Source organism: Pipistrellus hanaki, assembly GCF_964339955.1.
Source record: "Pipistrellus hanaki genome assembly, chromosome: 10".
In the NCBI taxonomy this organism is placed as follows: Eukaryota; Metazoa; Chordata; class Mammalia; order Chiroptera; family Vespertilionidae; genus Pipistrellus; species Pipistrellus hanaki.
Genome location: NC_140512.1, coordinates 4,270,278 through 4,297,138, shown reverse-complemented (window position 1 = coordinate 4,297,138; position 26,861 = coordinate 4,270,278). Strand labels below are relative to the sequence as shown.

Below are 26,861 nucleotides of genomic sequence, written 5' to 3'. Positions count from 1 at the left end.
GAATTTCCTTTTCATCCTTTAGCCTCTCTGAGTACGATGGGCTTTTCTGCATAGAATTTGGGAATAGGTTCCCGGCCGTCTTAATAACCTCGGGACCTCACTGGTGGAGAGGTCCCTGTAGGTGGCAGACAGAAGTGAAATCAGACAGAAGTGGTTCATCTATCAGATGTTTCTGAATCAATGCAGCAGTGAAAGCTTCAGTAAGTTATGCAACCATTATTTACTATTTTACCTTTTTGTACTTGGGAAACTTGAAATTATTGCACAAATTTGGTGTCACAACAACACAAGAAGGAGAATGGTCCTTATGGAGACACTGCATTATGTCCCCATCACCTAGGAAACCATGGTGGGTAGTGGGAGTCAAAAGGGAAATCTTGAGCCAAGAGGGTCTGCTGCTGAGGAAAGGCGGTGTCAGGCGGTCCGCGCTGGTTACCTGGCTGGTTAGTGCTTCAGCTTTCCGCTTCACCACGGAAGCCACATGTTAGCCATGCCTTCACACCAGGTTTGAACTTTGATGGTATGACGGCTGAGATCAAAGTGTGGGGCCTGAGACAGATGACTGAGAGTGGGCCTGGTGTTGGAGCAGTGGCGCTTTGGCGGGTGGACGGCTGATGACAGTCCTCTTTTCTAATGAGAGCTCCTCCAGGGACCGGCATTGAGCAGGTCTGTTGTCCTTTAAGTCCCGAGGCTGCTGAGGTGTCCGCCAGCACTAACCAGAGGAGGTTGGATGCCATCTCTTCCCTGCTTCACTCTCGCCTTGAACACGATCCCCTGCGGCCAGCTTGGCATTAATCAGTGTTCACCCGGACAACGCCTTTAATTTCAGGTGCTCGTGTGAAAGATGCTCCAGGCTGTGAAGCCCACAGCTGGTGGATGCTGTAAGGATTGAGGACCACAGCGTGGAGTTGAAAGCACAGAGTGGGAATGCGGTCTGCTTTTAGAAGTTGTTTCGGTAAAAGTGGATGTGTTTTTCAGCCGATGGGAGTGGACAGGAAAACGGCGACGGCATTCTCATTCCGTGCAGGCCCCGCTGCAAACCTCTGGGGCCGCAGAGCTTTTTATTCCATAAAGCGGAAAACTCACCTGCATCTCTCAGCTTTCAAGTTATGACAGTCATTTGCAGCTGTCAAATCTAAAGATGCTTTGGACACCATCCAGGGACAATCTTTTACAGGCTCCACGTGCTGGGATGTGAGAGTTGATAAAAACGTTCTGAGGCCTGTCAGAGGTGCTCTGACCCGCTTCAATCGCATTCACTTTTTGAGGGCTTTTTTCCATCGCGGTGATGGGATGGGCAAAGCCCCAGCTGTCTTGCACCTGCCAAACAGGAGATGTCCGAGAACACCCCGTTCTCCCCTTTCTCAAGCGAAACTTGCTAAATTGTAAGATGGTGAAGTGAGAGAATGAAATCGTGTGTGATGTGAGTTTTTCTTCTCTTAATTACAAAACGTGAGAATTGCGGGAGAAAAATATCGGCCCAGAAATTAAGACCTGATTGTCGCAGCGCCAGGGTCAAGTTCGGGGCCTGTCTCAGTTCCACGATCCTGAAACGCTCCGGCCGTGTGATTCGGGTCCTGGGCACCAAAGTCAGAAGCCAGTCCCCTGGGTCATCGCTGACGGTAGGGGGGACGAGGTGGGAGGCCAGCAGGACCCTCTTCTTCCTGTGTAAGAGACCGGACCTGCCGGCCACAGAGCTGGTGCTGCGGCTCTCACTCCTGCCGGGGCTGGTCTCCGGGAGACTGCCTTTCCTGGCTTTGAGAGTGAGGACTGCCCCGTGTCACAGGGCCGTGGGAGGCGGGACCGCGTCAGTGCATGAGGACTGGCCCCCGGGCCCCGGCACGCGGTGAGCTGCAGAGGCATCAGCTCTTACCATCGTCCTCTTACTCATCTCAGGAGAGCGGCGAGATAGGTGCGTGGTTTTCCCCACTCCCGGCTGAGTCAGTTCCGGCACAGAGACGGTTTTCCGGAGCCCGCAGGCGAGGAGGCGTGACGCCGGCCGTCTGCGCTGGCGCTGCCTCCTCTGCTCTGCCCCCAGGAAGGGGATGGCAGGACAGCAGAGCAGGGCGGGCAGGAGAGGGCTGTCTCTGGCACTAGGGGCGTGGACTTTCCTCCTGGGCCCTCCGGGCGACTCCACACACCCCTTTGGAGCTCAGCAGATGGGCTGGCGCCGTCTTCTCTGGAGGAGTCCCCGCTCCGTAAGTGGCATCCCCGTCCGTGTATTCTGTGACTGAGGCAGAATGCTGCGGTGCCCGGACTTCAGCCTCTCCTTCCTCCCCTGCATCCAGTCCATCATCGCTTCCTGTTGATAGTTATTCTTAAAGTAGCTCATCAATCCTTCACCCTTTCCACCTCCAACGCCGCCTCCACCCTCCCAGCCCGAGCTGCTGCCACCCGTCACTGTCTCACCAAGCTCCCGGCCCTCCGTGCCCTGGCCCAGTCTGTCCCCCGCGGCCGAGCTACCATGCAAACCTGTCATCTGTGCCCGGCTGAACACCACCGCCTTCTCAGACCCGTCTGACTCCCATACCGGTCCTCCTCATGCTGTCCTGCCTCAGTGGAGTCGGGAGCTGGGGTGGGAGGGGGGAGGGGTGTAATTGAAAAGCTGAACAAAGTTAGACTCAGCGTCGAGTGGAACCGGGTTTCCTTTGACCGCCTTTATTAGATTCCTGCTGCACATAATTAGGTCCTAGACTCTGACCCCGTTACCAGCGCCGTCGGCAGGACTCAAGCTTTGCACAAAGATGTATAGTGTCTGGCCTTCTTTCTTGGCAAGGCCAAGTATATAACAGAAAAGTGAGAAGATGCATGTCATGGCGGCCTTTTCTCATTCCCCCCACAATCTTCATAACTAATCTAGCGAGGTGTTTCTCCTCTCTCTCTCTCTCTCTCTCTCTCTCTCTCTCTCTCTCTCTCTCTCTCTTTCTCCCTCTCCCCCCCTCTCTCTCTCTCTCTCTCTCTCTCTCTCTCTCTCTCTCTCTCTCTCTCATTGGTTTGTTTTTGGCATAACTGAGTCCTTAGCTGATATCAGCAGGTTGAGCCCACGTTTGTTAGAATTGAGTGAAAATGAAAAGAATTTAAACCACCAGCATCCAGTTTGCCCCCCCCCCCCCTCTATTATTGGTTTGTTTTTGGCATAACTGACTCCTTAGCTGATATCAACAGGTTGAGCCCAAGTTTGTTAGAATTGAGTGAAAATGAAAAGAATTTAAACCACCAGCATCCAGATCGCCTGCCAAGGTGCTTTTGAAAAGGAACTGGCCAGCACTGAGCTGGTAGCCCTGTCTGTTCCCCTCTTATCCCGTCTAATCCGCCTCTTCCAGGTGTGCCAGCAGGCTGCAGGAAGCTCGGCCAGGGGAAGTGAAGCGGAGAGGAGCATTTACAAACCGCACCCCGAGTGGCCCCGGGGCTGGTAGTAAGCGGATGGGTCACCGGGGATGCAGTCAGGCCTGGCTTTCCCGGAGAACTGCAGGCCTCCTTCCCCCACTTCGTACCTTGAGTTTATTTTTAAATCAACGTAAGAAATTTCTGGGTTCCTGTGAGTCTCTACGGAAGAGAAACCCCTTTGTTCATCAACAGCGAATGCTGGCCTGGGACCCAGTGTTATCTGGGTGCTTGTGTGGAAAACCTGTGCCTGCCGATAACGTGTGCCCTGAAAGCATTTTATCTCAAGAAAAATTGGGGCCTACCTCTGAGGGAGCCCGGATTAAAAGCCGGAGGAAGAGATTTGTGGCCTGCACTCCAGGAGTCTGACAGGGCCTCCCAAGGTGAGAGATAAGAGAAGGCTCCGCAGGGTTTGTCTCACTGAGTCTGTGCAGAGGGCTGAGATAGCTGAGACCCAGAGGATGAGGAAAACTCATGTTCTTAATGGAAACTTCCCTGACAAAACACATGAGGTTCTACTGTTTAGAGCCAGGGCAGGGGGAGGGGCTGGTCATCAGTGGCCCCTTGAACCCAGTAAGTCCCAGCTCTGAGCAGCTGGCACCAGTGGACCCGGTCTCCTTCTGTCCACCTGCTGGGAGCAGAGCTCTGCGGGGTCCTGGCTGGGGGAACAGGACAGCGACGTCAGCAAGGGGCCAGCAGGATGGGCTTGCCTGCAGGGGCTGGCTGGAAGGACACAGGAGCCGGGGGAGCCTGGCAGTGACAGTGGGGCAGTCCTCCACATGCAGAGGGCACCCCTGTGGGTTTTCTGTAGGGGCTGAGCCCCAAAGACTGCATCCACTTCTCTGCGCAGAGAAGGAACCGGGGCGAGGGCTCTGGGCACCTCCATGCTCTCAGAGGGCTTTCCTGCGAGACCCGAGCCTGCGGCCAGGAGAGAACGGATGTCTTCGGTTTCATGGGGTTATCTGAGCAGGCAGGCGCGACTCCCCGCCTTTGCATGCAGGCTGCTCCTTCCAGAACCTTAGCCCTAAGCTTCCTCTTCCCAGTCCTCCCAGTCCAGTCCCTCACCTGGAAATTTGTGCTCATCCTTTAAACCCGGGACAAAAAGGTGTTCACATCCATAAAATGTCCTTGGACTTCAGGCAATTAGGATTTCCTCTGCTCTCATGACCATTGTCTGTTCTGTTATGATGATCAAGGGACAAAGGATTACCAGGCTGCAGGACCTCTGCATTTCCCTGGAGGCCACAGGTCCCCCATGCCTGGTAATTAACAACAACAACAACAACAACAACAACAACAACAGCAGCAGCACCAGCCCTGGTCTAATTGCATGTGTCAGTCTCCACAGCAGCCGCAGGAGGAAGGTCTGTTGACCCAGTGTGACGGATGAGGAGGACATGGGGTTGCATGTGCCATGCAGGGTGTCCGCGTCACAGAGCTGGGGGCCTGCAGAGCGGGATGAAGGCCCAGCAGGCATGGACTCCCACTGCTCCACAAGCCGGTGCTCAGCCCGAGGAGGCCGTTCTGCGGGGCCGAGGAGGGTGGGGCGGCGGGGGGCCATCCTCTGCGGGTGCTGCCCGGTGCCCATCGCCTCAGGCACAGCCTTCACAGTGACTGACTCCGCTGGCTGTCAGTGGGAGCCCCGCCAGCGCCCAGCTCCTGCCTCTGAGGAAGGTCCTCCCAGCGGAGCTTGCAGGGGGCTCTGAGCTGGGCGGTGCCGGAGGGAGGGAAAGGAGTTCCCCTGTATTTCTGCCCAGGCGGGTTTGGAAACGGGGTGTTCGGCTGGCAGGGTGGGGGAAGGCTCCACATTTCCCCTGCCTGCAGTCTGGGCTCTGAGATAGGGACCTGGCCTGGGCTCCCGCTCCTCCACTGAGGATGTCAGCACCCTTCAAGGCAACAGTGCTTGCAGGGGAGGGAGCCCAGGGGAGAGGGGAAGGGGCTGGGAGGAGGGGAGCCCTCAGCATTACAACAGCTGAAAAGGAATTTGAAAAGCAAACATCCAAACCCAGGACAAGGAGGGAAGTGTGTGCCTCCTTTGTGAGATAATGAACTTTCCATTTGAGATGCGACTCCCTCCCTGCCGAGCACCAGGCCCAGCAGAGAACCAGCAGGGCTCTGGTCTCATCTTACTTTGGCCTCCGAGCGCCTCCATCGCCGGCTCTGGCCATGGGAGCCGTGAGTGGCTGTGGAGGAAGCCCTGGGCGTTTCCTGTGCAAGGGATTCTGGGTTTTAAACAGCATCTGTGGCCTGAGTGGTTCCTCACCCTTCAAAGAACCTCTGGGTTCGCTTTTAAGGACAAAGTGATCCATTCCCTTGCCTGAGAGATTTATTCACGTACGACTGGCCATGCCGTCTGCTCAGGCCCCGAGGCGCAGAGATGAATAAGGTCTGTCACCCTGTCCCTGGGGAGATCAGATCGCAGGCACCTCTGGCAGCAGCTGGGCAGGTGCCCAGTAGGTGCACTGCAAGCACCCAGAAGGGGCAGCTGCTGGCAGCTGAGAGCCGTAGGGTCAGGGGATCTCTCAGGGGAGTTGGCACTGATGACGGGCATTGACCTCTAGGAGAGGGAAAGACAGTTAGAGGGGTCATCGTGACCTAAGGCAGGAGGCAGGGGCGCTGTGGTGCCTGAGGTGGCAGCAGCTAGGTGAGGAGAGGAGGAGCCAGCCTCAGTGTGGGAGCTCACTGGCCCACGCAGTCCCGGAGAGGACCCTGGCAGGCCGGTCTGGGCTGGCCTTCCGTACGCTGTGCTCCCAGCGGCCACTGCAGGAGGCAGCGCTGCCGAAGGATGTTGGTGATCTTAACACCTGGGGATGGGCGCAGGGACGCAGCTGGTGGGGAACGGTGCCCTGGGGATGCTCAGAGGCAGGCTGTGCAGGGTTCATGTGCTCTGATCCCCGAGTCGCCCTGCCCTGCAAGAGGTGAGATGTGCGATTCCAGCTCTCGCTATTACAAAGACTCGTTTCTTTCGCTATTGATCGGCGGCCAGTTAGCACAGAGAAGCTGCAGGTAATTGAATGTTTGCTGCCCCCGGGGAATCGGGAAGAGCTGCTCAGAAGGGATCGGCTGCTTTCCTGGAGACGGTCCCACAGATGCAGGTGGTGATCATCCCACACGGGCCTCAGCCCAGCGTTTTCCCGCCATTTCCACTGCGCCTTTCTGGCCAGGGCTGTTTGGCAACAGTTGCTTTTTTCCTGAAAAACTAAGGAGGCAGGCGGTCTCATGCATCATTTCACAGAGCGTGTTCCCTAAGAAACCGGTGCCACAGACACCTGGGGAGGGAGGTGTTTTCTGGACACGTACATGTGGGAAATATTGTACATTGCATATGAAGGTTTCACAATCTACATCTGTAATAATAAAAGCATAACATGCTAGTTAGACCGGACAGTCGAATGACCTTCCAGACAACCTTCTGGACAAAGCCGGGGCTGTGAGGGCCGAGCCCCTTGCACGAATTCCGTGCATTGGGACTCTAGCATATAGTATTAAAGGCCTGGGAAGTCTCATCATAAAGGAACCTTTCAAACTGTGGTTCGGTGATAAAAACGTCCTATGGAATCCGACAGATGCAGGCTTGATAGAGGAGGCACTTAGGCACCAGCAAAGCCTGAATGGAGCGTCAGGTACGGAATGTCACCTGGGCGGAACGTCCTGTGTGCATGGTAACCGGCAGAACTGGGAAAACGACTGGACTTCAGGCGACACCTTACCCACAGGGTGAGCTTTATTCCCCTCGCATGTTGCTAGGCATGTGGTTAGACCCTCTTAGACTAGGAATAAGGGGCCAGAGAGTAGCCTCCTGTGACTCCCATGCAAGCTCTAGCACTGCCACTCCCTTAAGCATTCAGCCCTCAGGACAGCGAGGTCCTGATCAGCATCAAACAATCTGAGGAACAAAGCCTCGGGTCTGTTGACCACGAGACAGAGTTCTGGTCAGACTAGAGATAGCATCTAGGTCTCAGCTGTGTTTCAGCTCCAGGCCCAGAAAAGCAGCAAAACCAGATGACATGACGCTCTGGGTGACATCAGGACTAGATTCAGTGACCATGGACCCCTCCCCTAGCACGGACCAATTAGAGAACCGGACCCTGAGAGGACACACCTGCAAAACTTATGAATATTCTACTGACGTCCTTCCCTGACACCTCCCCCTCCGGTCCCTGCCTTTGAAAAACAGATAAAAGCTCTTCAGACACGGGCCCAGCATGCCAGCTCTCCCTGTGCCAGGAGCACCCCTGCGCCTGGCCCCTCGTCGTGTGACCCTCAGGTGCGTTACCTCTTTCCTAAGCTCCACGGACCCTTCTTTTGCCTCTGGAACTTGTTTCCTGAGTTCATTCAGCCTGCTGGCTCACTACTTTGACTTCTGTGATTTTCTAGGTTCTTGGTTCTGAGTTCGTTCTCAGCCGAATGGAAGGACCGAGGTCTAACTGCCCCGTTGACAGGCTGAGTCCTGGCGGGGCTCCATCAGTGGCTGTAGGAGGAGGGCAGGTTTCGGAGTCTGCATCTCAGTGTCCCTGTCTGGAAATGGCTTAGGAATGGGGCCTATATCATAAGGTGGCTGAACAGTACATGGTGTAGGGACTGTTAGTCATTTTGGGGTAGAAGTCCATGCAGTGTTTCACAGGAGATTTGACTATGTTTTTGGGTTGCATTAATTAATATGACAAAGAAGCAGTGTTGGGTGGGAAATGGCAGGCTGAGAGGGGTTCCCTCAGGACCTGTGTGGTTTCTGCTCCCAGTCCTGGGAGGCAGGGCAGCTGGAGCCACCGAGGGCTCCGTCAGAACTGTGCACTGCAGGCACCTGAGCTCGAAAATGGGGAGCAAACTGCGGTGTCCACTGGGCTGCCCAGCGGAGCATGTCACTGCAGTGTGCGTTCTGGGTGTCAGTCATGTCTTCGAGGAATGGCAAGTTTCTAACGCCAACAGATGGGGGCTGGGGGGGAGGGGGTGGCGGAGGCAGGCGGACCTATCCTTGAGCGGAGAGCCATGAAGAAAGAGCGAACCCAGAAGGAGCTAGCTCTGTGCCGTCTCCTTTGTGCTTCAAAAGGCTCTGGTCACATTGGGGACCAGACACTTCTCTGTTGTGGGGGCTCATCCAGGGAATTGCGGGGCGATGAGCAATGTCTTTGGCCTCTACCCACTAGATGCTAATAACACTTCCCGTTTTGTGACAATCAAAACATCCCCAGATGACAGGTGCTCCCCAGGGGGACAAAATTACTCCAGCAGTTTCCCTGGGAGAATTCTTTTGTAAAGGAAATTGATTTTCATAAAGCACATTTTCATTTGAAAGAGGTCCCTTTTGTCCCCCAAACCAGGAAGAGAACTACTTCCCAGCCAGCTCAGCTCTGTCCCTGAGAGCGCCTCAGAGTGAACAGCAAACCTGACTAAGCACTCCTCTGTCCTACATTTCCAGGTCACCTTTGGGCAGAGTCCACCTGCCAGAAGCCACTCTGTTTCTCTGTCAGCCTCTTCCTCATGCCTCACCCCTTGTGAGATGATGCAGAAGCCCTGAGTTCTAACGCCTCTTTGAGTTACCGAGTTCTCCTGAGCTTTGAGCGTGGCTCAGTAAATCAGCACTCTTTTCCTTTCCAGCTAATCTCTGTTCATTGAATTTGTAGCATCCAGCTGCTGCACCGCAGAGGGCTGCGGACAAGTTTGTTCCTCCTCTGCACGGTGCACAGAGTGGAAGGAAAGGCTGTTTGCAGGGGGGGGGAGGGGGCCCTTCCCTGCCTCCCTCACCTGGATGCCAGGGAAAATGCTTTCGTTCTTTTTCTATCAGAGACCACTCAGCTTTTAAATATGGGACTTGTGCTCCCTCCCTACTCTTCCCCTAATTGTTACAAGCCTCTCCTCTGTGGCCAGTGGAATCTGATGGCCAGTGGGCCAGAGGCAGCTTTCCTGGGAGGAAGGAGGGACAGAGGAGTTGAAGCGAATGTTTTCTCCAGCTGCTCTTCCCCGCTGGCCTGCCGGGTGGCCTCCACAGGCCCATCTGTCAGGCTCCTTCAGTGACGTCGTGGGGCACACAGGTCACCGGGACAAGCGTGTTGGTTTTCCCATTGCACAGCTCCCACAGGGACATCCGCCCGCAGGCTTCTTTCTTTGCTCTCTCAACAGGTTTGCTTGTGTAATAGAAAGACCAGACACAGGACAATAGGGCTTAAAGCCATTGTGTGGGCCCAAAACCAACCCTGTATGGACATTTCAGAAAAATGTACTGACCAGGTATTTGGGGATTTCATGAAGTCTGCTCTTTGCACATTGTTCTAATCAAGCTGCTTGGGAAAACATGTAGCAATGCTACAGATCTTTATATGAATATATTTAATACATTTTTATTAATTTCAGAGAGGAAGGGAGAGGGAGAGACAGGAACATAAATGATGAGGGAGAATCATTGATCGGCTGCCTCCTGCACACCCTCCACTGGGGATCGAGCCCACAACCTCAGCCTGTGCCCTGACCAGTAGTCAAACTGTGACTTCCTGGTTCATAGATCAATGCTCAATTACTGAGCCACGCCGGGGTTGTGATCTTTAAGAGACTATAGGGAGGTGCATTCCAAGCACATTCAGAGACAAGGAAGATTTGGGGCATGAACAATGTGCAGACAGAGACAGATTTCTAGATGGGCATCAAGACAGGTTTCTCTCCGTTGTCTTGGAAACATGACTTAAACCTTAGAAGACATTCAGCGGAATGATAACGAGAATTTCAACCAGCTGAGGGGTTATGGAGTCACATCTAACTGACGTGTACAGTTTGGTAACTAACTCCCAAATAAAAAGTGCTTCTTCATCTCATTTAATTCAACTGTAAGCCATTTGGCATGCATATGAAGGCTGTAGAATCTTTAAATTGAACTTTTGATTAGATTTGTTGGGGTAACATTGGTTAATAACATTATACAAATTTCAGGTGTACAGCTTTATAACACAACATCTGTATGCTCTATTGTGTGCTCTTGTAGAACCTTAATACATAAACGGAATAAAGTAAATCAGACAGCAGACAAGCCGGCTGTTGTACAGTTCCACACTTGTTTCCTAGCTGCTTCCAGGACTCCTTAGACCCATGGTCGGCAAACTGAGGCTTTTGAGCCACATGCAGCTCTTTGGCCCCTGAGTGTGGCTCTTCCACAAAATGCCACGGCCTGGGCGAGTCTAATTTGAAGAAGTGGCGTTAGAAGAAATTTAGTTTAAAAAATTGGCTCTCAAAAGAAATTCCAATTGTACTGTTGATATTTGGCTCTGTGGACTAGTAATGAGTTTACCGACCATTGGGTTAGACAGTTAGCTGACAAGGCAGAATGGCTGGAATGTCAGCCAGCTGAGGAGACCTCCCATAAGTGGTTCTTAAGTTTTAGCTGGCGTGAGAAATGTTCTATCAGGCTGTGCACACAAGTCATGTAGCTGATCTCTGCTGGGCCATTTTGACAATCCCAGACGTGGTTTTGCTGCCAATAGCTCTGAGGAGATGTGGGTGGGGGAGAGAGTGCATTCAGCTGACAGCCCTGTGTGACGTGCCTGCCCGGCTGCTAGGACTGTGGTCAGGGTGGGCCTTCTGCTTACTGCGCTCAGGTGTGGCAGGGATAAGGCAACAGATCCACGTGTGCCGTGTCCAGGAGGCAAAGGACACCATCCTGGCTACTCCTGGCCAGGCATTGGGCCTGGATGTTCGTGATTCTTGAGAGCCTGATGATACCCTGTCTTGTGTCAATCTCAGCGATGGGTGGCCTGATCAGTATTGATCGGCTTGGGGGCCTTGGTAGTTCACCACTTCCCTGAGGATGCTTTTCCTTCAGCGGACATTTGACAATGTCTGAGAACATTCCTGAGCGTCACGACCGAGAGGGGCTGTGGATGACCGAGGAAGGAGGCCAGGGATGCTGCTAACCATCCTCCAGTGCACAGGACAGCCCTACAACAAAGGGCTGTGCCCCTGGAATGCTCACTGGGCCAAGGGTGAGAACGCCGGGCTAGAAACTTCTTTTCCCGCATTTCATCAGAAGCAGCAGTGACTAGATCTGGAAGCCTGGAGAGCTAGCTGACGCCTCATGGAAAGATGAGTGCGGGAGCATGAAGTGTGGGCTTCTGAGGACAGTGGTGTGCACCTGCATTACTCATTCTGCAGTGTGCGCCTGAGTCCGCCCCCACCCCGCGGAGCCGGGCTGCTGGTTAGTCTGAGGGAAAGTGAGGAGGTCTAACTCCACTTGGTTCAGTGAGTTCCCAGGGGGCCCCCACCTGTCTGCGCTCAGTGGCTGCTGGGTACACAGCTCCCTGGCCTCCTCTTCTCCATGGAGACCCAGGGGGAGCCTCGTCATTGTGTTCCCGCCTGCTCACCAGGCTTTGTGGGAACCGCGGGGAGAAATCAATACCAGCTCCGGGGGAGGCAGCACACTTGGCTTTTGATTCCTGGAAGGCCAGGTGACTCTTTCCGTGCAACCCTAGACTGCTTTGTGTGGAGGCGGGAGGAGGGTGCTCCCAGCCCCTTCTTCCTCCTATTATTTATCCTCCGGCCCCTCCGGAGTGGGGCTCTTTGTGTTGAATAGAGTTACCTGAGAGGCACACCGAGTCTGTTTTCTTAACTCTTATTCTAGGGCGTAATTGAATCTGGATCCGGAATTGAATGGTGCCTGGCAGACACAATACAGTGTCCTTACAATTCACAGGTGAGGGAAACACTGCCGAGGCAGGAGGTGGCCGAACCAGGAGGAGGCCGACCGATCCTCTGCTTGTCTTCGCACCTGGCGGCTCCATAGTTACCTAACCAGTCTGGTCACTGTTTTCAAGTTTTGGGAATTGCAACCAAAACCACTGGCACTGTTATGGTTTAGTTAATAATGATTCTTGAGGAAAGGTCTAGAAAAGTAAAATGACTCCACTACAAAACCCAAAATTTGTAGGCCTGGTGCAGTTGCCCACAGTCCCTCAAAACGTGTACCAATCTGTACCCTGAAGAGATGTGTATGGACACGAGCTCTGTCCGCAAGTCACACCAAGGGACACGGTGGGGTGGCCACGTGCTCAGAGCCCCGTGCAGGCACCTACCAGGTATGGCCCGGTGGCTAGGAGACTCATTGTCACGTGGCCTCTGCCTACGTGGCTGCAGCGTCACCTGTTTCAGGAACATGCCAGGCCCTCTCCGGCTCGGGGTCTTGGCACTCGCAGCCCCGGGGCCTGTAAAAACCTGACGTCTGTCCCCACGGCTGACCTCCCACCTTCCAGGCTTGCCTCACCCCCTGCCTTCTCAGCGACGCCTCCCTGGCTTTCCTAGTTAACATGGAACTCTGCCTTTCCTCCCAGTGCACTCCCACCCTTCAGGCTCTCCTCGCCCGCGCCGTCTCTCTGCACACCCCTGGCTGCCATCTAACATGTGGAACCCAGCATTGCGACGGCACAGCGTGGGCTCGGGGAGTGAGTGCTGAGCCAGGAGATGGGCCCTCGCTGGTCAGGGCTGAGGAGCCGGACGGTGGCCTTCCCTTGTCGCCTGGGCCAGAGGAGCCGCTGTTTTGTTTGGGTTCCTTTCCCTTCCTTGTGAGCTCCGGTGAAGGGAGCGGCTTATGGGACTGGCGCCGCTGCTGAGGCTGCCATGATCAGCTCTGTCCTGTGGTTGCAGCGATGGCCAGCGGTCCCGGAGAGAGGGCCAGGCTGGCTCGGTGAAGACCCACGTGCACGCGTCTGATGACTGTTCTCAGAGACCTGCCTCTATAACCACAAGAACCCGAGAGGAAACGGGGCAGAGGATATGGACAGTTCAGAGGGGTGGACCTGGGACCTGGCCTTTCATGTCTAGGCTCACTCACTGTGGGAGAAGTGCGGGTTCAAGGGCACCGAGATCTGTCTTCTTCACAGCGTCAGGTGGGCTAACGTGCAGGCCCTTGGGGAGGCTGTGGTGGCAGGCAGGCAGCCTCACCCCTTACTGGAGGGAGTGCGACGGCACAGCTCCGAGGAGGCCCGTTTGGGAACAGCCATGAGAATTTGAAACCGCCTCTGCCCTCTGGTCCAGCAATTCCACTCCGCCCCGCTCCGGGCAGGATGTATTTACACGTGTGCAAAGCGGTGTTTGCGTCAGCTGACTGACCCCACCTCCTCGGTAACAGCCGCAGGGAGGAATCCCCCGGGGCCCGGCAGAGGACGGGTCATCAGATAGGTGGTCTCCATGCAAAGAGCCAGGATGCAGCCGTGAGAGAAGCAGGCACAGTATTGGTGCGAACAGAGAGATTGCGAAGAGACACAAAGAGCCCAGACCGGGGAGAGGGTGCTGCCTCCTGTGTGCGGGACAGGGCAGTGCGTGTCTGCATCTGCCCTGTGCACGTGAAGCCATTGTATCGATAGAACAGTGTTTCCCAAAGTGTGGTACGTGTACCCACAGGGGTACAGGAAGAGTTTGGTGGGGGTACTCGTTGCACTGGAGTTTGGTGGGGATATGTACTGCACCGTGCTTAGCTGCGCCTAATTCTACGTTCTCATGAGTACGAGGGGTGCTCGGCGTTACGAGAATTATAGAAGGGGTACACATATGTCAGAAGTTGGGAAACACCGTTGTAGAGGAATCAGAGAGACTAATGCCCCTGGGTAATTAGATGGCGGGTGGGAGTCTGAGCTGATACAGGTGGTTGGCCACTTCCAGAGGAGGGAGAGTCTACATTGCATGTCATTACACACACACACACACACACACACACACACACACACATCTGTTGAATCATGTGTTTGACCTGTTGAAAAATATTAAGTTAGCCTGGCCAGCGTGGCTCAGTGGTTGAAAGTCAGCCTAAGAACCAGTAAGTAGGTCATGGTTCGATTCCTGGTCAGGTACCTGCCTGGGTTGCGTGCTCAGTCCCCACTGTGGGACGTGCAGGAGGCAGCCGATCAGTGATTCTCTCTCATCATTGGTGTTTCTGCCTCTCCCTGTCCCTTCCTCTCTGAAATCAATAAAAATAATAATAATTACAAAATACTGAGTTAAAAGGTCACCCAACAGGAGATGGCCGGGCTGGGAGAGGGTACCCTTCCCCCTTCGTATCAGCTTCGCCGCTCCATCAAATGAGGATCCATGGTCTGCTCTGCACGGCCTGGCTCTCCATCCTCAGTCCCCTCCGGGAAGGTGCCCGGTGGGAGCGGGCCTTGGGGAGGGGGTGCGTTGCACGTGTGTGAACCTCGGGCCCAGCCCCTTCCCTGTGACATCCTGGTTGCTATAGTGCAGCTCTGTTTGTGACACGGAAAACACTGCAGAGAAACGCCGCTTCCTGGCCTGACTTCCTGGGCAGTCTGTCCTTCCGGAGCTGTGAGCGCGGGCTTCCGTGCGGCTCTGGATGGAGCGGGGCCAGCTCCCGGGCCCCAGGCGCCCTCTGAACAGGACCCGGGGGTAAGGGCCGCCTGCTCCCCCGCCCAGAGTCACCAAGCTGTCCTCCCCGGGGTCAGGTCCCCTGGCAGCTGGACTCCAGGGCGTTGGCACCTTCCCGTCCTCTGTTTTGTCTCCTCCGAGCAGCCAGGGGTGCAGTTGGCAGCTGTGTCTTCTGTTCCCCGAGCCGTTACTTGTACCTAAACCACCAGTGAAAACAGGAAGTGATGAAGCAGGCCCGCCTCTCGTGTTCTCTGAGCGACCTTCTTTCTCTTTGTCATTCCTCACCAGGGATAGACACGTGTGGCCGTCTGCACCGCGGGAGCCCGGGGCACCAGTGTGGGACACGGCCTCACCATGCCGCCCCCCGCGGACATCGTCAAGGTGGCCATCGAGTGGCCGGGCGCCTACCCCAAGCTCATGGAGATCGACCAGGTTGGTAATGCGGGGAGCGGGGTGGGGTTGTTCTCGGTGTCCCTTCGGTTTTGGGATTTTCGCAGACATTGATGGCTCTTTCCCCCTGGTCTCCCGTGTGCTGTGTGTGCGGTAATAGCTGCAGTGTGGTTGGTTTCTGCCCCACGCACACGGCGATGCGTGGCTGCTTCACTCCCCCAGCATCTGTGTGGACGGTGTCAGTACAGGGCTTTAGCCTGGCCAGCGTGGCTCAGTGGTTGAGCATTAACTTATGACTAGGAGATTAAGGTTTGATTCCTGGTCAGAGCACATGCCTGGTTGTGTGCTCCATCCTCAGCGTGGGGCATGCTAAGCAAGGATTCTCTCTCATCATGGATGTTACTGTCTCTCTCTTTCTCCCTCTCCCTTCCTCTCGGAAATCAATAAAAATATATTTACTAAAAACAAAAGCCAGGGCATGTGTCTGAGGCTGTGATGAGGAGCAGGGGCAGTGGCCTGCGGGCTCCGGGCCAGCACTCAGCAGGGGCTGCCCCGCCTGCCCGGCGGGGGCTCAGGGACACGTGCAGACCATTTCATGGGGGCAGCACAGAGCTTACTTATTTGAATCCTTTTTCTCTTCAGGTTTGACCAGTGCATTGGAGTAAGGGCTTGCTAACAAAGTGAGTGTCCTGGGGCTCAGTCTTGGATCCCAGACAATTGTAATTTTGAGATTAATGTAAACTGCACTGAGAGTCTCATCCTTTGCCTGGCAGGTAACACACTCTCAGGAAATGTTTGTGGAATAAAAAACTGTATCACGCCGAAACCGGTTTGGCTCAGTGGTAGAGTGTTGGACTGCGGACAGAAAGATCCCAGGTTCGATTCTGGTCAGGGGCATGTACATTGGTTGTGGGCACATCCCCGTTGGGGTGTGTGCAAGAGGCAGCTGGTAGATGTTTCTCTCTCATCGACGTTTCTAGCTCTCTATCTCTCTCCCTTCCTCTCTGTAAAAAATCAATAAAATATATTTAAAAAAAAAAAACAACCGTATTACGATGACTCAAAAGAGTAGTTTTACCTAGGAGGCCTCCCCTTGCTGGGATCCAGGCAGCTCCTTGGTGAGGCTGGCACTTGCTGTGATGGCACAGGTTATCTTGGAGGGCTACCTTGCCCTCAGAGCCAGTGAATTGAAGAAAAAGGGGCTGAACCTTAACACGCAGTGAAGGGTATCATAGAGCAAATGACAGAGATCCAGACGGCTTTGGCCTTTGCAGAGTTAGGGTGCCATGGCAACCCACTTTTTATTTATGTTCTTGATATTACTTTATGATTATAACCTGTACTGATTTTTTTTTCTGGTTAGATTTTATTGTCTGGTTGAAGGCCATATAACATAGTGTGGATCCAAATAACTCATTAAAGTAAGTTCTGCACAGCAAGTCAGAGTTAGCAGAGCTTGAGTGTGCATGTGAGACAAGGTGAGTGTGTAGGGTAATTGTCAAAAAGGCCCCCAGGCCAGCACACCGCTGTCCTCAGGGCTGCTCTTGGAGCTGGCTCCACGTGGCTCTGGAAGCAGCCACTCGGGTGGAGAAGCCCGCCCAGCACTTTTCTGTTCATTTGTGCAGATGGCTGTTTGCCCCTTTCCCAGGCTGCTTGAGAGGGGCCACCGCGCTGGATGTTTACCCTGTGCCTGGGCCTGCTGGTGCGGACTCGGCTAGTCAGGCGGGGGTGTGGCGCAGCTGAGGGAACCGCGCTCGGTGCAATGGGAGCTGGCTCCTGGGCTGGCGCAGTGCCTGGGGTCATGGACCCGCGTGCTTTCTGTCTTGTTGTTCTGCTGCCTCCGTGGGGCTGAGGACAGTTGCCCAGGCATCACCTGGGAGCTCATTAGACATGCAGCGAGGTGAGCCCGCCTCAGACCTCCTAGCACAGAGCCTGCATTTTAACCAGACCCCACGCTGGCGCGGTTGGGAGTGTCTGCTCACGTTCCTGGGTCCCGTGGAGGCAGTGTCCTGCCCCTGCCCTGGGGGATGGCTTTGCTGAGTGTGTATTAATAATTAAAAAATAAATTTAAAAATATTTGGGGCCCAGCCAGTGTATCTCAATAGTCCAGCATTGCCGGAACCGGTTTGGCTCAGTGGTAGAGCGTCAGCCTGAGGACTCAAGGGTCCCGGGTTCGATTCCGGTCAGGGGCATGTACCTTGGTGGCGGGCACATTCCCGGTAGGGGGTGTGCAAGAGGCAGCTGGTCGATGTTTCTCTCTCATTGACGTTTCTGGCTCTCTATCTCTCTCCCTTCCTCCCTGTAAAAAATCAATAAAATATATTTAAAAAAAAAAATAGTCCAGCATTGACCTATGAACCAGAAGGTCAGGGTTCAAGATTCCCGGTCAGGACAAGAGGTGCTCGAATTGTGGGCTCGATCCCCAGTAGGGAGTGTGCAGAAGGCAGCTAACCAATGATTCTCTCACCACTGATGTTTCTATTTCTCTCCCTCTCCCTTCCTCTCTGAACTCCCCCCAACAATATATTTAAAAACATAAAAATATATTTGGGACAGTTTTAGGTTTACAGAAAAATAACGGCAGCTCAGGACAGCCGCCTGGCTCCTGGCTCCTCTCCCCATTTGATGGATGTACTTGTCCCCGGGAAGCTTCCAGCTGCCTGCAGACCACCAGCGAGTGCTGGTGAAGCCCTCCAGGGTGAGCCTGGAGGGGGGTCTAAGGGACTGCCGACTGTGGGAAGCTGTTTCATGTGGAGGAGAGGTCGTTAGACGAGTTATTTATGGCCCCGAGCGTGAAACTCCATGCTCTCCACACCAGGATCTCCTCTCCTCTCAGGGAAGGTGGGCGCGGGCCATCTGGCAGGTGAGGGTCCTGGCCGTCATCTCAGGGAGGCTCAGGTGCGCCTCAGACACCTGGGCCAGGCGGCCAGGCCCAGGGGCTGATGGGAAGAGGTGCAGACACCCCTGGGCCAGGCGGCCAGGCAGCAGGGCCAGGCCCAGGGGCTGATGGGAAGAGGTGCAGGGTTACCCCCTGAGCCCTGCAGTCTTTCCCGGTGCTCCCAGGCTTTCCTCGGTCGCTGCAGCCACAGCAGCTGGGATTGAGCGTTTTCACTGTGGAAGCTCTGGGGAGAGATTTCATTTGAAGAAAGTCTACCACAATTAGGAAAAAAAAAAAATCATGAAGGAGCCTGGAGCTTCCTAGTGATCTGAGATTCAAGTCAGATTCCTTACCGTGGCCTCAGGGGCTTTCAGCCCGAGTTCCTATTGCCCACGGGACCTCCCGCACCTCCCAGGAGCCCAGTTGTTTTTCGAAGCTACCCCCATGCAGGTGCAACCTTGCACCTTTCCACACGTTAGCAGTCCCGGAGGCTCTGTTCTCACTGACAGCGAGCCTGCCTCCTGCCTTATCAGCGCCCCACGCCTCTGACTCGCTCTGGTAGCACATGGGGGGAGGCAGGTCATGTTATAATATAGCCATTTCTCCATCCTTCTCACATACCATTCCTGGCTGGCGGCTTTGATTTACAGTTAATATAACCCGAGGGCGTGGACCCTAAGCCCTGGCGGTCAGCCTGTGTTTCACACACACCGTGTCCTGGGGCCCATCATACTGACCTCCATTTCTGGCTTCCACAGTGAACAGTAAGGGTGGGAAGGGAGCTTCGGGGTGCGCCCTTCTCTAGACAGAAACACTCCACGGCACCCCTCCCCGGGGGTTGGGGATCTTATTTCCCTGAAAGAAACAGCTGCCTGTGCTTTTGGGCAGGTGTGTCCCGAACCTGAGGTTTTCCCTCGACCGCCGTGCTTGTATATGTAAGACACGATTCAAGCTGCGTGATTTCACGCACCCGAGACCTTTTGAAAGCTTCTTGATTGCACAGAGCACATGTCAGTGTTTGTGCTGGACATTGGAATCTGGCATCCTGTATGTAATAATGGCCCAGTAGCAGTACTGGCAGGTGCCATCTGCCCAGCACATGCCCTGTGCCAGGCGGCAGGTGCAGTGCTGGTGTGGAGTGGTGATCTCCCAGCACAGCCCAGCGAGGCAGGCTGTACACCGCCCCGTTCATAGTCGCCAGAGGCGCCTTCACTTGCCTGCGATCACACAGCTAGGAAACTCCTGGTTGGAAGCCAGCACGCCGTAGGACTGAAACCCAGGGAATGTCTACTAATCATAAATCTGGTTGGTAATTCTTCCTTAAATTTATTTCTTCTCAGCTTTATTGAGCTATAATTGACATAAAATTAAAGGTATTTAAAGTGTATATCCTGTGATGTGATGTATGTCTCCATCGTGAAAGGATTTCCCCATTCGAGTTAATTAATATATCCTCCACTTCACGTTTATGGTTCCTTCCCCCTCCCACCCCTCTGTGTGAGAACATTGAAACTCTGTGCTCTTAGCAGATTTCAGCTGTGCAGCAAGTACATCCGCGGAGGTGACTCTGTGTTCCACTACTCATCGTGTAGCTGAGGTGTGTGCCCTTTCCCGACCTCTGCCCACTTCCTCCACTCCCCCCCCCCCCCCACCTCCCAACCCCCGGCAGCCACTCTCCTGCTGTTTCTATGAGTTTGACTTTATTTTAGATCCCACCTATGAGTGATTCCAGGGAGTGTTTGCGTTTCCCTGGCTTAGTTAACGAGTTTGGTAGTTCTTTCTGCATCTCCCCGTCTCTCCCACTTCCACGAGGTGGCTCCTGCCATTGACATCTGAGCAGATGCCCAGCGTCGCCACGAGGACTGCTCCATTCACGAACCACGTGACTTCCAGGGACACGTGTCATGGAGGCAGAGAACAGTTAGGGAAAATGTGGCCAGTGGCCTGGGTTGTACCCAAGGAGCCTACCTGGAGGCAGACAGCACGGAAGGCTGGTTTCTGGGAGCGGCCGTCTGGCTGGGCGCCATGAGCATGGACGTTGGGGGACTGACTTGGACTGGGGATCGGCTGCTACTTACGTGCCGTGCGAGTGGGGACAGCCTCCGCTCCGCGAGGAGCACTGGCAGCACGCACACATGCTTCCTGGCAGCTGGGCCTTCAGTGAGACAATCACTCAGCACTCCGCTCAGCGATGCTAGCCATTAGGAGCCAATTACGGTTTCTTCCGAGGGGCTCACACAATAGAACATGCTTCTTAGGTTTCCAGCGAGACTGGAACCAATAATGGAAGCGTCCTCTCCAGTGCATCGGAGCCAACTCTTAGGAAAATGAAGACCCGCCACTCCCCAAACATCTCAATGACGAGAGCCTGCTCGATGGAAATGACTGAGCTCCACGGAACCAGTTTTGAATCCAGACCTTCAAGATAACAGCACATACACGAAGAATGTGCCTCATGCCCTTGACCCCACATGCAGCGGTGGCGAAGGTCGTCCTTAGAAAGCATCAAGCAGACCAGCCTGCATCTCTGGAGAGCACGGTTCCGGCGTGGTGCTGCCGAGACAAAAAGGCGCGGCTCTTCCTGGCCCCTCCTTCCCAAGAGGTCGGATACATCTGCTGAGGCAGCCTCAGCGCTGTTGACTGTTGGGTCCGGATAATTCTTAGTCGCGAGGTCTGTCCTGTGCATTGTAGGATCTGAGCAGTGTCCTGGCCTCCACCCACTGATGCTGGTAGCCTTTCCTCCCCTAGTTGTGACAACCCAGACTGTCTCCAGACATTGCCGAAGGTCCCCAGGCAGCAGACAGGTTCCCCTGGTGGACTAACTTAGTGGCTCCAAGCTCGCTTCTGCGTGAGAATCACCTGTGAGATGCATGGGCTGCACAGAGAGCAGTATTTGGAGGTACATTTGGGGTGCAGGGAGGCCTGTTTCTGTCAGGCCCCTTGCTGGGGATGCTGTAGCTCCTGGCCCCAGGTTTGCAAGTCATGATGGTGACGCCCTGTCCACCTCCATCTGCTGGTGACACCTGACAGCCACAGTGAGTTTCAGTGGGTGCCCAGATGTCACGTGGTCCTAATAATTGCCCCTCTTCCTATTTGCCAGAGAGCACAAACACAGCACCAGCGAGAGCTCCTTTCATAGAAAAGGTATTATTCATAGAGGTGAGCCCGTTGCTGTCTGTGCTGTCACTACAAGGCCGTGTGGTGCTGGGACAGGAGTAGCCAACCCTCATCTGCTGTTTCTTCTGTTACATTGGGTAACAGCGATTTCCTAAACTTCCTCTAAACAGTGACCGGGCAACTTCCCCTTCCAGTTTTAGAGCTCGCTCTCTCGCTCTCTCTCTCTCTCTCTCTGTATGTGTGTGTGTGAGATGGAGCCTGTATAATCTCATGACATCTTAATGGTTGCCTTGCTTTGGAAGAGAAAGACTGGTAACGTATCTTTCCCCGTGCCTGAGAGCTCAGTTTAATTCAGCAAGAACAAACGCTAGCCTCCTGCTTTCCCTCCTGAAAAAGAACAGAGGATTTTGGTTTGCTGTCCAGGTGGGTGGGGGCGCTATTTCCTTCCCTTGCTCCTCACGAGAAGCACTTTGGGAAACTCAGGATAGAGCCTTCCCCCAACCATGTTTTCTTGAGATCTGCTGACTAAGGCCTCTCATGTTGCTAGAACATTTTGTACATGTCACCCTTTGGACTTCATTTGTGTGGTGGTCAGCTGGCCATTTGTGGCAGGGTATGAAAATGCCTAGATTTTAGCATGCAGAAGGATTCTGGGTCCCCAGAGGAAGGCTTGTATTTTATCTCTGTATATTATTATTTTATCTCTATGTATACCTGTACAATATACCCAGAACTTGGAGGAAATGTGAGCAGCTTCAGGGAATAAAATGTGTGCCTTTCTGTTTTCCTTTTTCTAGATTTTGATCAAATGGATTTGTGAGTCCTCTAAGTCAATGGCACCAATATTGTGCCTGACAACCGCCCCATGCCCCAAATTTCACACAGCCCTTCAAGTAGCAAATCCTTCCTAAATGGCTCTCGATTCTGCCCACCTTTCCCCACCCTCAGGGCCACTGCTGTAGCCGCCAGGGGACCAGCAGCAGCTCAGCGCCTCCCAGGCATCCTCCAGGTGAAAGCAGTCTGCAGTGGCTCTCCCGCTGCACCAGGAGAAAATCCTCTGACTACTAGGGTCCTGCTCTCCCCAGCCCTAGACGACATCCCAGCCTTGCTTAGAGCCCTGGGTTTCCCTCCAGCGCCTCCATCTGGGATCTCTCTCACCTTTCATGAAAGCACACTTCTCAGAGCCTTCATACATGCCATTCTCTCCGAATTGGGAAATTCCCCTCCTCATTTGTCTTCCTGTTCATTTCCCATCCCTCCTTAGAGAGGCTCTTTGCTGGCCCCTCAGACTGGGTGCATTGTAGCAGCCATATGTATTCACTGTATGGTGCTCTGCATGGGCCAAGTGCCTGGGATAGGCCTGGTACGTGGTGAGTTCATAATAAATGTAGAGCAAAGTAAACAGGTGATATTTATACTTTTTCTGTCTAATGATACAAATAATTAAATATTGTGAAAGGGGGTAGCCCTGGTGAGAGGAACATCCCTTATTCCTACCATGCATTTAAATATACTGTCATATTTCATGGATTGACATTATGAAAGTCTATTTTCATCCTTGCATCAAAGACATCCATAGTCAAAAACAACCAAAAGACTTTGAGAGAAGTGCTGTCAAGTTTCAAGGTGCTTATAGATGATCATTAATTACCGTGGGACAAGTTTGTGGTGACCTATTTGGATTCACCAACCTCATCACCATCAGGTGCTCATAATTTCCGGCTGTCACTTCTTTCTTGACTTCCTGACCCATATAAACAGCTGCCTATCTTCCTGTTCATCTTGCCCCTCTAGGTGTCCCTTGCAACTCAAACTCAACATGTTCAAATACCCCTCATTACTCCTTTATCCCCTAAACTTGTGCGGTTTTGCTTCTCTTCATACTTTCCTTATCTTGGTGCCATATGTGAATGCTGAAGCCAAATCTCTATGTCTTCCTAGACTCTTCCTCAGTTTTCTTAATCTAATCAGTTACCTCAGAAAACTTGTCCACATCTGGTCTCCCTTTTCACATCTGCTGCTGCTGTAGCTGGCCCTCTTCTAGAGGAACAGAGAGAGCAGGGAGGACCTAAAAAAATGAGATATCCTCACAGGGAGACCTTGAAAACAGTGAGAGTAATATCTACGCATACAGGAGACTATGAGCACAAAGTAGGTGACTACAAATTAAGAACAGGTGGATATGAAAAAGAACCAATTAGAAATCTTAGAAATGAAAAAGTACATATACAGTAAGCAAAACATAAATAATAAAACTAATACAGAAAAGTAAAAGTGAACACATAACTCTAGAATGGATTTGGCTAGAGAGAGAATCTGTAATTCGGGGTATGGAAACGAGGGATTTATCCAGAATACAGGCCCAGAGATCAAGGAATGAAAAACTGTGAATATGACATTGTGCTTTTAGAGAATGACAGTTTGGGAATTGTTTTGTGAGAGGTAAAATCAAGAGAGATTAGTTGAATAGTTGTTGCTGTAGCCTTGGCAAGAAATGATCATGTCATGGCGCCAGGCAGTGATGGAGGGATAGAAAGAAGTGAGACACATGTCTCATCAAGACATATGAGAACATTAAATTGACAGGAAATTGTTGATTGATTATATGTAGGGTGATAAGGGAGCATAAAATGTTGAAGATAATTCTAAGATTTCTTGTATGAACATCTGGGCAAGGGGTGGTGATAGGCTACCAAGGGAGAAAGAAATAGTGGAGGAATATTCTTCATGGAAGCCTTACAAATAGGCTCAAGAAAATAAATAGACATCTATATGGTTGGACCTCCTATAGATTTTTAAAAAAAATGTTTTTATTGATTTCAAAGAGGAAGGGAGAGGGAAAGAGAGAGAAACATTAATGTGAGAGAGAATCATTAACCAGTTGTCTCCTGCATGCCCACACTGGGGATGGAACCTGCATCCCAGGCATATGCCCTGAGCAGGAATCGAACTGGGATTTCGTGGTTCATAGATTGATGCTCAACTACTGAGCCATGCTCCTTTTGATTTTTCTTTGGGTTTTGGTACACTGGCCAATTTGTCCACTTAAGTGGTCTCTTGGCCTCCATTCATACTTAATTATGTCACTTTGCTGCTTACAAACCTGATGGGTCCAAACCGTCTGTAGGATTTAGACATTTTTGCCTCCAGCTTGCCCTTTCAGCGACATCTCTCACTCATACATATGCCATTGCCAACTCCCCCGCATGAACGTGGGCATCCATTTAGCCATGCCATTGCATTTGCTGAACCTCCCACCAGAAGTGCCCTAAGCGATCCAAATAGCATCTATTTTTAATTGCCTCTCTGTGCCCACAGGCAGGATAAAGAAGAGGGCTCACAGAGCCAACTCTGAGATGGACTTGGCAGGACTGGGACACGCACAAGAAGGGTGGGGACGATTAATGTTGGTTACAAGGCTATTTCTTGGCAAACGAGAAGATGATGAATACAAGCTAAAAATTGAGAAAGAGAGTTTTGGGGTAAGATTTAAGTTTAAGTTCAACTTGTACACACACAAGTTAAAATTACGTGAGACTGAAAGGAACTGCAGAGAAGATAGGGTGGGGGTGTTGATTTGAGCATTAAAAGTGAGGAGGAGGAGACAGAATCTGGGTATCAGAAGTTTCAGTGCTGACTTCGCATTTTATCAGAATTTGTGTGGCTAATGCCTGAGCAGGGTCATCTACCAGTCTCATGTTAGTGCTGGAACACTGAGCTTACATTACGTCAATCAAAACTCACTTTGTGCCAGCAACCAAGATACCCAGAAGTCCAGTGCCCTTCCTGAAGCTTTTCTCTCCGGACACTCGGGCTTGTTCCTGCTTGCCAGGACTATGGAGCTGAGGCTGGGTTGAAGAGGACAGGCCTGGGATTATACAGGTCTGGGTTTGAATTCTGGCTTTGTCACATGTGTAACTTTGAGCAAGTTACTTGACGTCTTGAGATCTTCATACAGTTTTCTCATCTGTGAAGTACACTGAGAAATGGTTCTCTGCTAGTCACTCAATAGCTAGTTGCTATTACTGTTGTTATTATCCGAAGAGCTGGCCAAGTGGAAATGGGCAATAAAAGTCTGAGCTGATGACATGTCAAAGGTAAGGGAGTTTCTAGAAAGTGCTTGAGGTTGTGGCCACTGTTTGAGGTTGTGGAAGAGCCTGTTTTTTCATTCTTCAAGGTTGTGGTTCAGGCTCAGGTTGCCATCGTCACACCCAGGGGATAGACATTTGAGACTGGGAAGCCCATGTCCCTTCTCTGCTTGCTGAAAGTTACTGCAGCACATCCATTATCATTGGAGAAAGACGGCTGAGTTGGCATTAATGCATCCATCACGGTCAAGCTCCATGGCTAAGAGAGACAGGAAGTATAAGGGGAAAAACGAAATTAAAAATGGAACTCACTTCTCAATGCTCCCTTGGCCAGCAGTTCCTCTCAGCCTTCTTTTGATTGCTGTCCTACATCCAATCTCAGCTTCTTTGCAGTTAATAAACCGTCATAATCTTGTGTTTAGATTGAATATCAACCCTAATTTGCCTTTAGAGCTTATCTGGCTTTCTCATATCTCCTCACCTGGTCTGATAATCCCCTATCTATCAGAGTCCACAGTCCACAATCACTTGTTTATCCTACTCAGCCAGTCTGACATTTTATTTTTAAATCATTCATATATATATATATATATATATATATATATATATGCACATATGATCATTGAACATATTCTGCACAGCAGTTGTGAGAAATGTTAGCCCAGAAAGAAAAGAAACTGGTTTTCACAAGTCAGGACACCTCTGAGAGCGATATGTATGTATGTATGTATGTATGTGTATATGTATATGTATATGTATATGTATATGTATATGTATATATATATGTATATATGTGGTTAACCTTCCACATATGAGCTAGAGGCAAGTAACTAACAAGATTATTTCCCTCGAGTGAAGGGAAGAGGCCCATAAGATCTGAGTTCATTCACAGAGTGAGTCGCTCATTTCCTCAGGGTAAAGGATGCTGACTGCAGGGTGGGGTGGATGGAGGAGAATGGCATGTCATCTGGTCTCGAGTCGTCTGGGAGCGCTTCCTGGCAAAGGTTGACATCAGGAGGTGGAGAGGGAAAGAGGAATAAGGAAATCTGCTGCTGTACCCAAGATACTGACATTTCAGGAAAAATTTTGCTCCTTATGATCCTGACAACATTGATCTAGGGACAATATGAAATAGCCAAAGACCAGAAAGAATAACACAAAAGGTAATTGATATTAGTGTTTTTTCACACATTGTCTATCTCTATATTTTTGACATTTTCTGAAATTATACTTTCTCTTCAAGTGAATGGAAGTAACCATTTTTTCTGAGTGGAAGTATATCTGATATCTAAAAGACAAAGATGTGTCTACTTGTCTTTAATCCACTAAGATGGTGATTTTCAACCTTTTTCATCTCAGGGCACATATAAATTACTACAATTCTGCGGGACACCAAAAAATACATTTTTTGCCAATCTGACCAAAAAATAATTATAATATTGACTCATTCACATCAGATGGCTGTTGTTGTGTTGGCTGTTGACATATTTTTATCTGACAATCTAAGGGAAAAGAGGTCAGGGTCCTTGACTAAGTAGTCAAATGTTGCATGTTTAAAGATTCCTGCAGCACACCAGTTGAAAATCGCTGCACTAATACATGAGACTGCTAATTATGTATGTCTTTCTCATTTACACAGTCCAGTAATTTTTATG

At 52.0% G+C, this 26,861-nt stretch overlaps 1 protein-coding gene across 4 annotated transcripts in view; it reads left to right on the top strand.

Moving 5' to 3' along the window:
* Positions 1 to 26,861, top strand: part of ELMO1 (engulfment and cell motility 1) — a 345,973-nt gene that overhangs the window by 53,929 nt on the left and 265,183 nt on the right. For 3 of the 4 annotated variants that reach the window (XM_084896335.1, XM_084896336.1, XM_084896334.1), the window contains exon 2: positions 15,022 to 15,165. In XM_084896335.1, the coding sequence (XP_084752461.1) occupies positions 15,088 to 15,165 (78 nt within the window). In that variant the 5' untranslated portion in view covers positions 15,022 to 15,087. Of the gene's footprint in view, positions 1 to 7,559; positions 7,652 to 15,021; positions 15,166 to 26,861 lie in introns of those variants that run through there. The other variant, XM_084896337.1, reaches the window with a different exon arrangement.